The sequence below is a fragment of the Hylobates moloch genome, unplaced genomic scaffold (genome assembly GCF_009828535.3).
Source record: "Hylobates moloch isolate HMO894 unplaced genomic scaffold, HMol_V3 SCAFFOLD_6, whole genome shotgun sequence".
NCBI classification, from domain to species: Eukaryota; Metazoa; Chordata; class Mammalia; order Primates; family Hylobatidae; genus Hylobates; species Hylobates moloch.
This window is the reverse complement of record NW_026652281.1, coordinates 148,349,009-148,363,745: the sequence shown is the minus strand read 5'-3', so window position 1 is coordinate 148,363,745 and position 14,737 is coordinate 148,349,009. Positions and strand designations below refer to the sequence as shown.

At 37.0% G+C, this 14,737-nt stretch overlaps 1 protein-coding gene across 7 annotated transcripts in view; it reads right to left on the bottom strand.

Annotated features, from left to right (window-relative positions):
• Positions 1–14,737, bottom strand: part of RANBP17 (RAN binding protein 17) — a 447,403-nt gene that overhangs the window by 103,848 nt on the left and 328,818 nt on the right. For all 7 annotated transcript variants that reach the window (XM_032158613.2, XM_058440137.1, XM_058440138.1 and 4 more), the window contains one exon: positions 5,494–5,597. In XM_032158613.2, coding sequence (XP_032014504.1) covers positions 5,494–5,597 — 104 coding nt within the window. The remainder of the gene's footprint in view (positions 1–5,493; positions 5,598–14,737) is intronic.

Sequence of the window (14,737 nt, the reverse complement as noted above, 5' to 3'; positions counted from 1 at the left end):
ATACTTTGTTTCTGAATAATGCCAAATCAGAAAAAAAAGATGAGGATTGGTAATTACACAAAACAGATATGTACAGGGTCTAGACATTATTTAATAACAGCAAATCTTGAACATCGGCTTGCATACAAGCGGTCCCACAACATAATTTAGAGTCTATCCTAGAAAGGCACTGGCATTTAAAAATTCCTAATGAATATCCTTAATAACTTTAGGACAAAATAAAACTGGCCAAGTGACCTACTGGTACTATGATATACACAGAATGGCAGTCACATTCCCCAAGCGAGGAAGATGTAAGGAAAAGAGTTCTATATTTGATGTCATAAGACTTGAATTTGAATCCCAGCTTTAAGACTTAAGGCAAGGCAATTTATCAGGCTCACTTTTGTCATCTATAAAAGGGGCTAATAATGCATTTCTCACAGAAGCACTGTGACAAATAAATGTGATAAATTTATGTGAAAATGCCTAGCAGAGCCCGATACACAGTAAATGTTCCATAAGTCTTTAGTTTTAGAGAAAAAAACCAAAAACTTGACTCTTGAATAGAAGAGATCTGACTTGTACTCTGGTCTCTTAATTAAGCTGTCCTTAGGTTGATGCTTGGGAAGAGAAGAAGAAAACCCATGAACAGATGCTAGAATGTCGGAACAAAGAGCACAAATAAACATAATTACAAAACAAGGGGGTGGGATAATTGAGATATACAACTGTGACTTCTAAAGATACTGTTTCATTGCAAATACTCAGCTAGAAAATGGTCTCTGAACTTTTTTTTCCTACTAGATTTTCTCTTTTCTCACACTTTGGTAATAAATGAAAACCTCTTTAGGAAGGAGTTCAAATTATTATTAAGCAAACAGTGAATCCTGACCCTCCTCTTAATGGCTGATTCAATTAATTTAATTTCAAAGTAGCAAATAATAGTTTAACTCTCAGAAGTATCTAGAATTTCTCATCCTCTCCATTCTTTCTGCCTAAGAGGTGACTCAATATAACTGGATGTTATTTATAGGAATATTCAGTTTCTATACTGTCTAACAGTTCACAGAATGATGGTTATCTGAATTTCTGAATCTTGAAAACTCTGAATTTTTGCTTCTGCTCCTTTAAATTACTTACTCCTTTTTTTCTCATACTCTCACCAGTTCTTGTTTTTCTATAACCAGCTGGCCTCCTTGTAGTTCCCTCATGTAACCTGCCATTTGTTTTTAAACATTTTGCCTTTTTATATAGCCTTTTTTCACCACCTGGAGCCTGTTCCTCTCTTTCTCAGCTTTTCACATTCCTGGCAGCCTCCAGAACAAAATACATCTTCTAAGAAGCCTTCTTCAAACTATTCTATTCTGACTCCTTGGCTTTGCAGTGTTTCTATTAAAGTAGGCTTTTTGTTCTATTTTTATTAGGTACACTTACAAGTTTCAGGCTATGCTTCAAATAATTTTAAGCTTCCACATACACAGGAGATATCTACCATTTAAATTAGTCAACAAGAACCATGAGTTTTACTTTCTTTGTGTCTAGTACAAAAAGCTCTTAAAATATTTTAGACTATCCTTGTTATACAGAAAGATTAATTTTTATTTTATCACAATTTTTTTCATTCCTTAAACGATGTCAAATTAATGGAAGTGGTCTATAGGACTCAAATCTATTGGTTTTTTTTTAAAGTGGCAAAATGTGGCTATGAAATTATATCAATGTTTCATTCTAGAAAATGTTACTACAGAGGAAGCATACAATAATGTTTTAAATGAATTCAACTGAACAGAAAAATTCAGTGTTAATGTGAATAAGAAATAGATTTCTTATGCTCAAACAGTATCTTTTATCTCAAAGCAGCAGGTAATACTGCAATAATCTACATGGATACACAAACAACAGTAAAGACAGTGTTTTCTCAATAGCCAAAACATATCCAGCCCCGATATGAAAAAGAAAAGCTGTTAACTAAGAGCTCAACCAGCCTACTAAGTGATTTGAGCGTGAGAGGTGATCTTATTGAATTCGAGGAAAGGAGGAGCTACAGTTTACCATCTCATTTAAAATAGTGCAAACAGTTTTATTTTAAAAGTTGCCTTTCTCCTATAGTTGGTCAACACAAGATTGATCTAAAGAGTGACAGGCTCTTGTATTTTTAGTGAGGCTGTTTTGGGGAGTGGGACAGGTCTGGGGATCTAACCCTATGGATTCCTTTTTGGATAGTTAGGGAGAAACAGTGCTGAGTTCTTCAGTCTGCTGCATGGTGAACAGTTGTCTGTGTGCCAAGTGTGAGACGAATGGGCTGGGAAACAGCTGAAACGAGGCTCCTTCCACTCTGACCCCCAAAACAGGGTTTCTAATGGAAAGTCTGACAGACCCTTTACTGTAGTGGCACTACTGGGGGCAGCTATAATATTATCCTCATAATTCTACTATATAATAACAACAAAGAAAAAGAAGGTGAAGGGTCATTGTGCTTTGTCTTTAGAATTAAGATGGCTGTCTTCATCCTTACAGCATACTCTTAATTCTGAAGACACATCTTAATAACCTCTAAATAGTTCCAACAAAAGAGCCGTGTCAGAGGAATGAGCAGGCCCCAAGGTGTTTCAACTGGAGTGTTTTCATCTGCCTTTATTGCTCTATCCCTCTCCAGAATTAAGGCAATAACCTGTGATAAATTATTCAGGAACTGCTACAGGGATCAAAGCAAAATCATTCTGTTAAAGTGCTGTTTGCAACATTTGGCACTTAGTGCGAAAACTTTTAATGTGCGCATGCTGAAAATCAAGGATTTTAAATAATTTAACATTGTGGAGTTTTTACGAAAGGACTAAAGATAGCAGGTTCCTATTTAACTGCTTCTCTTTCTCTGAGAAGTTTTCATTCATTTTCCTTGAAACTGATGATGTCATGACCAAAACAAAACTGATGCATGAGTCGGGGGAGTACTGGACTATATTTTACCATGGACACAATTATAGGGGAAACATATGTTTTGAAAGAGTACTCTAAAGCTGGGATTTGTCAGAGTATTTTTTCCTTTTCCCCTTTACTTGGAAGAGAAAAACCCAAGCCAAAATTTCAATGTTTTCTTCAATTTTATTAAGAATAAGTAAGAAAATAAAGCTATAAATTTAACACTTTTGCTGCATTTCCACCTCTCACAACTGTATTTCAATTTGGCAACACAGGTCCTTAATGTTTAAGTTTATCCGGAAATCTGCATTTGAAAATACCTATAAATAGGGAGTTAGAAAATCCTGGTAAGAGTTGCAAATTAAATGAATTTAGCAGTCCTGCGGCATTTTCATAGAGATATTTTAACAGCATCACCTCCTGTGGATTGGAATACTAAATACTTTATTGAAGAACAAAACAGAAATGTTTTTATCTCTAGTACTTGCAAAATGAAGTACCTGAAAGCACTTTTGCATGTATTATTTATTCATCATGATAGAAAAATAGGCTTAACCTAATAAATTACATTTAAAAGCATTTAGTGCAAAAGTTTTGTTTATGATAAAGCAACAGATTTAGTTTTTTATCGGTAGCTTAAAGCACCAAGTTTTCTTTATACAAATTAGACAGATGGTGCTTACAGTAGAATTTACTAAAGGTCTGTCACAACAAATGCAGCCAAGCTGCATATTTAATCACTGCAGAATCTTGTCTACCTGCAGCTGCCAACTGCTAATCCAATTTCCCTGATAAATGTGGCAAGAGACACGATCAGCAATAAAGAGCATCTAACTCCATTTTCCTGCAGGGCGTCTTTTGATGAACATTTAGGACGGAAGCACGGAGTGCACTGTGTGGCCTTGGTTCGTGGCAGCTGCATGCATTCTGAGGCACAGTTCTCAGGTTACTCACTTAATTCTGCCACTATCATTACGTTGCTATTGATCTCAGTAGCTGTTGCCTACACAGCATTACTCTAGATGAAGCTGAATCAGGCAGTTATCATGCATCAAACTTGCTCAAAAGCCTGGAGATTTCCCCTTAATTACTTGTGATTTTATTTGCAAATACCGTTAAAGTGTAATCAAGCAGTCACTTTCCAGGGTTGTTAAGAACTTGCTGGTTTAGGGATATATCACTGGAACTCCATTAAAAATGACTCTAGGAAGATGGTTTCTATCAAACTAGATGGGATTACAACAAAATGGTCTTGGAATATAATGAAATCTTCAGATGAGACAGACGTAATTTTCATAAAGATGATGTTTTTCAACTTCACTGCTTCTTTTTGGTAAAGGGCAGAAATAGCAACCTAAAAGCTGCAAAGATTTTGTTGGTCACTGAAAATATTTGGAAGACATCTAAAAGACACAGCTAACCTGAGTGGAAACTCTGGTGAAGAATTTCAGGAAGACTATAAACACAAAGAGAATCTGTAAGATCCTTCTTTTGGTTTTAAAATTCTATAACTATAGCATGCTGATAAACATTAATTTCAAAAATTCTTTTAAATTAAGAGGTATAGCATTTGGCTGATTATTTTTTGGTAGAAGAATTACATAAAGATAATTATCAAAGGGCATCATTTTTCTATTTGGATTCTTACTGCTAGTTTTTTTGTTTTTGTTTTCTTTTTTTTGGTGAAGAGACACTATGCAAAAGATGGTTAATATTTCCAACATACTTCAAATAACTATGAAATATATGACTCAATTATCACCAACAAGGGTGTCTACATTCTCTGGAGTGCATTTATTAGTCTGTTAAAAATAATAATCAGTGTCAATTTATTTAATATTGCCCTGATACATTGTAATTTCAGAAGATACTATTTCTATTTAGGAGCGCTTGTGCTTCCCATCCCCCACCTTAAAATATGGGGCTGTTTTGTCACAGACAGCTTGCTACACTTAAGGATTTTACTAATAAAACATAATGTTGTCTTAGATATTATGACTGTTGCCACAGCTGAACTGACTTGTCAAATCAATCCTAATATGGCTCCCACAGGCACATAAAAACCTTATTTAGCTATCAGTTATCCTAATCACTTTGTTCCGTTTAAGAATGCAATACTTCAAGACCAGTTCCTATTTATACATATATGCCTAGCCATTTAATAAAGTCTTGATTTATATAAATTCTTGTTTAAAAAATATTTAGAGATGTAGTGTTTTAGTATGTGTATGTTTGTGCATTCCTCCATATAGATCTGTTGAAACCTAACAGTGCAGGACAGATGAGGGAATAGGGGTGTTTAAAGTGGTGTACCCAGAAGAAATATCCTATTAAAGACAGTAACTGCCAGAGGAGACAAATCTATGTCATCTTATCATGAACTGACTGTCCAAAACTATTTGCTGACCTCAAAGTCCACTTGTATAAGAAACTAGAAAAATGCTTAAATAAAAGTAAACATTAAAGACATGCAATTTGGAAAGCAGGTCTGAGGAGGCAAAGAGTACACACAGATATGCAAAGCCCTTTTCTGGATCTAGATATCCTAGAAAAAACAAAACTGTCATTCCTCATATTTGGAAACAAACCCACCTTTACGTCTTCTTGTTTAAAGTTGTTGTTGAATATTTGCAATACTGTTTCAAAAGCAACTGTAAGAGGCAGCATGAAATTCTCAAATTCATCCTCATCTTCGCCTATCAGAGAAACAAAAGGGTCACTACGGTTTAAAATGCATAGAATTGTACATTGTCCTCAGCACTGAGTGCTTCATTTAGGCTTAGAAATATTCCCGAGAAGGGGTCAGCCTGCATTCACGTCCAGCCACATTTTGTGCTTTTGCTCACTGAATGTTCTGGTGTTTTGCCTTCTCTTTTGCACCAAATGAAATAGCAAAATTACTTACCAGCCATTTTTTTTTTTTCCTGGTTCTTTAGTGGATCTAACAGACTCATGCCCCAGGCATCTCAGTCCTTTAGCTCCTAGGGCCCCTAGAGCTTCTCTAATGCCTCAAGGAAGGCCACTTTCAAAGCCTCAGAGATGCAGTGTTTTTTTCCCCCTTCTCGTTGGGTGCCAAGGCCCTAAAGGGCTCATAGACTCAGGTGCCCAGACAGCTCTAAGTTATTATTCTCTTTTATTTATATTCTTTTTAATTAATTTATCAAATAAATGGCAGGGAAACTTTTATCTGCCAAAAAGGATGGGGTCCCTTATGGGTCATTTGGATTTTAAATACATTCTCCATGGGTACACTTCTTACACTAAGCTTCCTTTTTTCTTTTTTTTAAATAGAGAAGAGGGAAATGAGACATTTCCTATTAACTTTTTACTTTAAAGGTAGACTAAGTTTCCTCAAGAATTCTGTCAAAGCAGAATCTTCACTTCACACATGGATATGCGCAACTGATGATTTATACAGTATTCTTTTTCAAAAGGGGTTTCTTTTAAATGAGAGATTGAATTCACTCATTCATCCTAAGTCACAGGGAGCTACGAGCTGCACTCTACTGAAGAAACAGGCAGAGAAAGGTTAAGTGTCTTGCTTAAGGTGGAATACTTAGTTGGAGGTGGAACGACATGGTTCAGACCTCCTAATTTCTATTCTATTAGTAGAGTTTTTCAATAGAGTATTAGAGAGGAAATGAGCTCAGAGAAGGTCCTCAAAGTTTGGTCCTTGACCTAGGAGCATCAACATCACTTGTGAACTTGTTAGATGTAAATGCCTAGGTTCCAACCCAGATCTATTGAATCAGAAACTCTGGGGGTGGGTCCCAGCAATTTTGTTTTAATAGGCCCTCCAGATGATTCAGATGCCTGTGAATGTTCGAAAAACACTGGCCTACAGTCATTTTTCAGACAAAGTAATGGAGGTCCTGGCAGGATCAAGATCCTTTGACTCAAGGAGTGGCTGATCTGGCTGACTCTGATCTTCTGTGATTTATCTCTTTCCTTCAATTTCACATTGTTTCAGGAGTACAACAGAATCGGGGACTTAGCTTTGTTACAAACAGATGCCAAAGGGCCAACAAATCTTTACTGGTGTGCCATTCTAAACGAAGGTCAGTGTCCTAAGTAAAGAGTAAGGCAGACCAAATTATAATCTCTTCTCTGTCAACTGGCTATGTGACCAAGTGACTCCTCTTAGATACACCCTTCTCTGTTAACTGGTGATAACACAGATCTATAGAGATGTTATTTTTCAAGGCCCAGGTGAGATAGTATCTTTCCCAATGTTTAAGCTAAGCTTTACCTAAATCCCAATCAAGTTATCTCCCTTCTCCCTTTGGATTCCCATAGCATTTTGCCTGGCGTTTTTTGAGACGGAGTCTTGCTCTGTCGCCCAGGCTGGAGTGCAGTGGCGCGATCTCGGCTCACTGCAAGCTCTGCCTCCCAGGTTCACGCCATTCTCCTGCCTCAGCCTCTTGAGTAGCTAGGACTACAGGTGCCTGCCACAACACACAATTAGCGCCTGGCTAATTTTTTTGTATTTTTAGTAGAGATGGGGTTTCACTGTGTTAGCAAGGATGGTCTCGATCTCCTGACCTCGTGATCCACCCGCCTCGGCCTCCCAAGGTGCTGGGATTACAGACGTGAGCCACCGCGCCCGGCCACCTGGCTCTTAACTATCATACCAGTCTGCCTTGAATTGCAGATATTTAAGCATATATCTAATAATAGCAACAATAATACCACCTACATTATACCACAACTACCATTTGATCAGGGTTACTGCGGGAACTAAATGAGAAAAAATTTATAAAATATACATGTAAATTATTAGCTCTACTAGCTTACACTGATAGTATCTTTAGATTAGCTTCTACAGCACTGAGACTGTATCTTTGAGTTTCTCAGTGAAGGAGAATGATGTAGGGCTCTGCAGTAAACAGGCCTAGGTGTCTGACTTTACCGTATATTATTTAACTTTAGCTATTTTACTAATTACTGTGAGTCTCAGTTTCCTCATCTATAAAATAAGTATAAAAATACTTATCTTTGAGGGTCACTGTGAAGATTAAATGTTATAATACATGGAAAACAGAAGATCCTCAATAAATAGTGTGGTGACACTAGCACTATAGTATTAGCACAGAATAGAGCCTGGCATTATTAGGAAAATACTGTGTTTAGATAAAAAGTAATTTCTCAATTAAGGTGAATTTTAGAACGTCTATTTTCTTAACACTTGACATAGAATAATACAATAAATAATTGAAATATACATTATCAAATCCTAAATACATAAAATATATGCACATTATACTTAAGCCATGGAATCTTACTCTTCTAAGATAAAGTATTTTCTAAATGTGGAATTATTAATAAGAACAGTGGTAATTATCACTGCAGGCATGTAATGGTGCTAGAAAGAATGGATGCTTTGAAATCACAAAGTTTTTCTAAGCTTAGCTGGGAGCAGTGGTGAATGCTTACAATCCTACCTACTTAGGAGCTGGGGTAGGAGGATCCCTTGGGCCCAGGAGTTTGAGACCAACCTGGGCAACATAGTGAGATCTCGTCTCTTAAAAAAAAGAAAAAAAGTTTATCTATGCTTGAATCCTGGCTCTGCCACTGTTAGCTGTCTGGTTTTGGATAAAGTCACTTTAGTCATCAAAGCCTTAGTGTGCTCACCTGTAATTAAGAGACATAATATTTACTTCATAAAGTTAGCCGTGAGAATTAAGTAAATGACAAAACATCTGTAACCACCCCCCCCACGCCCCGTCCCCCCGCTCAGTGTCTGGTACTTAATAAATGACAGCCATTAGCACTATTGTTGTCTTGAGTCTAACATGGACTTAGGTGATTATGGTAATCAAAAAACGTATAACTGCAAGATTGCCAGCCCAGTGCCCTTCCTTTGGGAGCAAAGTTTTCCAAGGTAAGGATGCTTATTCAGAACAAAGAGAAATTCAGACTTTTAACATTTCAACTCCTAACTTAATATTCTGAGCGACAGATAAAAAAACTTCCTGATTCCATCTCTTTCTCCATTCAAATTTTAAGGCAAACAAGGATAGCAGGAGCACAAGAGACAAGCCACCAAAATGTGCAGGGAGAAGTCAATGAGCAAATACTATAAATACAGTAATGTGAACAGTAATTCTACTTAACTGTCACTTCCTCAGAGAGGCCTTCCCTGACCACTCTATCTAAAATGGTAGTCACAGTTCCCCTTCTCCCCACATCACTTTCCAACCCCATAACCTGCTTTACTTTTCTTATGGGACTTACTATACTGGCCATTCATTGACATATTTATTCATTTGTTGTTTATCCTCTCTATTAGGATGTAAGTTCCTTGGGAAGGAACCTGCTCTATTTCCATCATACAGTATCCCCAGTGCCTTGAATAGGGTCTGACACTCAAGAAATATTTGTGGAGTGACTGAATAATAGCTGTTATTCCTTGAGTGCTTGTGCAGGCAATGGATTTGGTACTTTATTTGCTTAAAAAACACTTATGTGGCTCTTACTGTTTTCAAAGTACTGTTGCAAGTCATTAATGTTCAGAACAATCTCATGAAGTTGTACGATTTTCTTCATTTTACAGCAGAGAGACTCAAAGGAATTAGATAGCCTGCCCAACATCCTCCAGCTGGTAAATGTCAGTGTGCCAGGATTCCCAATCAGGTCTGCTTTACTCCCAAGCTCATGCTTTTCCAGGTCTCTGATAAGGTGGAAGGCATCAGAGATGGGGACTAATGTTATTGTCACAGAATCCTGAATTTGGAGCTGCATGAAGTCAGAAGAGAGTGAAGATCAGCCAGCTTGGTTCTGGTGAGGAAAATGGAATTCCTAGACAATCACTTGGGTTTAAAGTAGGCAAATATAAGACATTGGTGCATTATACTATAGAAATGTTTACATTTTTAGTTAGCACTGTTCCTGTGATTGCAACGTGAAATGTTGTGCCACCAAAGCTGGAGAACTGGATATTTTTGTTTATATCATGCAAACAACTTTTACAACATTACTATTAGAGATTTTTCTAATCTGTATTACCATACAGGTATCATTTACTATTTCTGATGCAAAAGGAGAAAACATGAGCTCACTCTCTTACAACTTCATATTCAAGTACGTAGTCTTATATTTAGTGTTCCAAATGTATATATGATTTTATGAATAATAACTGAAGCTGTTAGTTTTTTTCTTAATAATACAAAGGTACAGAAACCAGTATGATTTGAAAGTAAAGTGCCAATTTATAGACTAATATTTTCATTGCCATCAGGAAAAGTAAATGTGAACATAACATTGTAAGTTCTCAGTCAAGTATAGATAAGAATTATAAATTCCTTAGCTTTTAGGTAAAACCCAAAGCTAATCACCTCCACTGTGCCTCTGAGAATATGTTTAAACAGAAAGGTATTCATTTTGTAAGTTCTAAACATTTTTTTTCCTTCAGAGATATCACATTAAAATACAAGAGTAACTGTTTTAGTATGTTGGCTGGCAGATATTTTATTTGTAGGACATTTCATTTATTATTTTGTACAATTTAAAACCTCCAGGGGTGGAAATGTAAAATGGTATAACCAATGTAATATGGTGTAGTCACTGTGGAAAACAGTTTGGCAGTTGCTCAAAAAGTCAGAGTTGCCAGTTGACCCATCAATTTCACTCCTAGGTATTTACCCAAGAAAACTGAAAATACATGCCCACACAAAAAGTTGTATGCAAATGCTCACAGCTGTATTATTTCATAATAACCAAAGGTAGAAAAAACTCAAATGTTCATCAACTAATAAATGGCTAAACAAAATATGGCACATCCAAACTACGGAATATTATTCAGCCATAAAAAGGAACAAAGTATTAATACATGCCAAAACATGAATGTGCCTTGAAAACATGCTAAGTGAAAGAGGCCAGATACAGAGGCCACAAATTGTATGATTCCATTTATATTAATGCCCAGAATAGGCAAATCCATAGAGACAGAAAACAGACTAGTGGTTTCCAGGGTTTGGGGGAGGGGAGAAGAGGAGCAATTACTTAATGGTACAGGGTTTTTGGGGGGGGTGATGAAAATGTTGTAGAATTAGATAATGATGATGGCTGCACAATTTTATGAATATTCTGAATATACTAAATACCAATGAATTATGTACTTTACAAAAGTGAATTTTATGGCATGTGAATCTAAAACAGTAACACCAACAACAAAAATCTGGGTTTGCTCCCCCTCCAAAATGTACACAAAACAGTGAAACTTCTCATTTCCTTAAATTTGAATGCAAATAGCAGCTGGATTACTGGGCAGTTAGGGGAAGTGGGCAAGGAGAAGCAAGTAATAGAAATGATATGGTAACTGTAAATGATGGTAGCCAATAGTTACTGAGGATTTACTGTGTAAGTACTATGTGAAACACTTTGGCAATTGTGATAAATCAATATGGCAGGCAGAATACAGAATAATTACCCTCTCAAAGACATCCGTTCTAATTCTTGGAACCTGTGAGTATAATAGGTTATGTGATAAAGGGAAATTAAGGTTGATAATCAACTGACTTTAAAACAGAAAAGTATTCTGGATTATCCAGGTGGGTCCAATGTAATCACAAGGGTCCTTAAAAGTGGAAGAGGGAAGCAGAAGTCAAAGAACCACAAAGATGGCAGCATGGGAAGGATTCGGCCTGACACTGCTGGAGAAAGGGAGGCCATGAGCCAAGGAAAGCAGGTGGTCTCTAGAAGCCGCAAAAGGCAAAGGAACAGATTCTTCCTTAGAGCCCTGCTGACACCTTGATTTTAGCTTGCTGAGACCCATTTGGACATCTGACCTCCAGGATTATAAAATAATACATTTGTATTGTTTAAGCTACTACCTTGTGGTAATTTGTTACAGCAATAATAACAGAAAACCAATATAGTCAGTAAAGGTCAGCTTTATTGCCAACCACCCTCACCCCCCATTTTCATCTGAAATACAACCTGGGGCACATGGCATCTAATTAAATTCATACAAAGTGCAAATCAGTGAGTAGAAACCAAAATGCATTTCAAAGTAAATACCAATTAATGTGACACCCAATTTCTTTCCCCCTTTCTAATCACTCCAATGTGCACGGCTTATATACAAGACATATTCAATTTATTTTTGTAGGATTCAATTAGAATGTTTTATATTTCCATCCAAGAATCACATCCAAGACTTTTGCAAGAAAGTAGGTGTAATGAAGCTCTGGTCCAAACTAAGGAAAATTAAGAGGATGGATAAACAAGCAGACATAGGCACTGGGCAAAGAAAATAATCCATTCAAAACCAAGTAACAACGGGCAATCTCAGAAGAGCTGGTGACTTCTGCAGGTCTAGGCCCAGATCATCTGCTATTTCCCAATGCTTCATTAAGATACCACTTCTAAGTTATATTACAGTAAAACTTTGAGAAATGTGCTTAACTGGCCCCTGAAACTTGGGCCACAATTTGGTTTTCATTTCAGTTTCCCTCTAAATTGCTTAGGAGTTCTAGCTAGTTTTGAAATGACCTGTGGCTTGAGGCAGGTCAGGATATTTTAGTATGTGTTGGGAAGTGTCATCAGATCTTGCTTCCACAGGAAAGTAGCCCTAAATATTGAAGGCAGAGTAGATAGCACTAAGAGCGCCAAACTTGCCTCATTTTGAGGTCCCAGCAGCAGTCAATGCTTCTGCTAATAGTGCACTCAATAAACGTTTCTTAATATTTTCTAAGAACTTGCTTTGTGATAGGAATTGCTCTAGGCCTTTTTATATATCTTTATCTTATTTAAACCACATGACAACTCTTCTACATAGTTTTCTCCATTTAACAGATGAGAAAACTGAGGTGCCCTTTAATTCTTCTCCCTAAGGAACTAGAGTGTTTATTTTAGTTCCCGGAAAAAAAATACACTGCCCACTGCAGACTGTAGCTACTCATTTTCAAAGAATCCCACCCTAAAAGTCTCATCCATGAAACATCTCATTCCCTGGGGTGCTCTGGACTGTCTAGCCTCAAAACCAGGTAAGTTATTAAAACTGGATCTGGATTTAATGGGCTGCTTTCTGCCTACAGGGCCAGCTAATTAGTCTTAATTATCTCATTATAGATTTTAAGTATTTCCAGCTGCTTCTTTACCCCTTACTGCCCACTCCCCCATCCCCCCATGTCTATTTTTCAGATAATCTCTGCCAAGTCATTGACAAAGTTGATACATTGATGTATTCTTCCTATCAGCTATTTCTGATCAAGCCCCTCACTTGCTAAACCTTCCTGAGATATCCACCTCTATGTTCCTTTATCCATGAGAAGAAATACACTTTGGCCAATTATTAGGCATAAGAACAAATTTTAAAAACTACACTTGACTTTCACTCACCATCAAACTGTAATATACCTATACAGCACAAACAATAAACATGCATCTATCTGTTTATTTCATAGAAGCTTAGAAAGTAATCCTTTCTCATTTTCTTTCACTGCTCCCAAGCCCCAAATCAATCACTCAGACCAAATAGTTCAAATAAAAATGAAGGAAAAAAGTTGTATTTCTCAATTGGTTGGTAAGGTGAAAGATGAAGTAATAGTTTAGTAAAAGTGGATGAAAATATGTGGTCAGAGGGCTACTACTTACATGGCTGACCTTGGGCAGGTCATTTAATCTCTATGAACCTCAGTTTTCTTTTTTTTTCTTTGAGATGGAGGCTCGCTCTGTTGCCCAGGCTGGAGTGCAGTGGCGCGATCTCGGCTCACTGCAAGCTCCGCCTCCTGGGTTCACGCCATTCTCCTGCCTCAGCCTCCGGAGTAGCTGGGACTACAGGCACCGGCCACGGACGCCCGGCTAATTTTTTGTATTTTTAGTAGAGACAGGGTTTCACCATGTTAGCCAGGATGGTCTCGATCTCCTACCTCGTGATCTGCCTGCCTCGGCCTCCCATAGTGCTGGGATTACAGGAGTCAGCCACTGCACCCGGCCGCTGAACCTCAGTTTTCTAACAGATAAACAATGGAATAATACCTATTTAATGTGGGCAGGCGGATCAAAAAGGATAAATGCCTATGAAAGTGGTTTATAAACTATATATTTTTAAACAAATGTTAGATATTATTAATAAAGAAAAAATTCCTTTCTCTGTGTTTTTATATCTGTAGTAGCTATTTCTAGAATACTCTTCCCTTGTTATTCAAGTCATTCGTCATTTAAAATTTCTTAAATTTCAGCTAGTGATATCTTCAGATGCCAATTACCTCTTATAGGCCAAAGTATATGGATACTGTGCTACCCTCACCCCTAAAGATAGAACTATCTCTTTACATCCATAAACATCATTTTAATATTAGTATCCCCCTAGTAATTAAAAATATGACTGTTTCTTAGAGTTTAAATACCCGAGGAATGCATTGCTCACTCAAATCCTATCCATGTGCTTCTCATCTAAGTAGTACAATATAAGATGCAATCATGAAATGTCCAAGGAAAAATCAACCATTGGTGACACTGAGCACTTCCAAATTTGTGGCTGGTAAAAACTTCATTTGCAAATAATAATTTTGGTTCTTCACCAAAGTTTTGTGATAGTGCCTTGCCACACTTACCCTCTTCAGTATTTGTCAACTAAATTCACCTGCATTCAAATGAAACAAAACAGAAGATTTTTATTTATTCAAGCATTTTATACTGAATAGCTCCCTGGAGGGTCTCCATTTACTGGCTCGGGTAATACTATCTTTCCTTTAGTTTATTAGATCGACCAAGTTAATTTTAAATAACCTAGGCAACTTTAAGTGATTCTTGGAAGGGCTAACATGCATGCACATATGGTTGGTCATCCATTTTTTCTGCACGTGAAGGGATTTTCTGCATTCATTTTGAT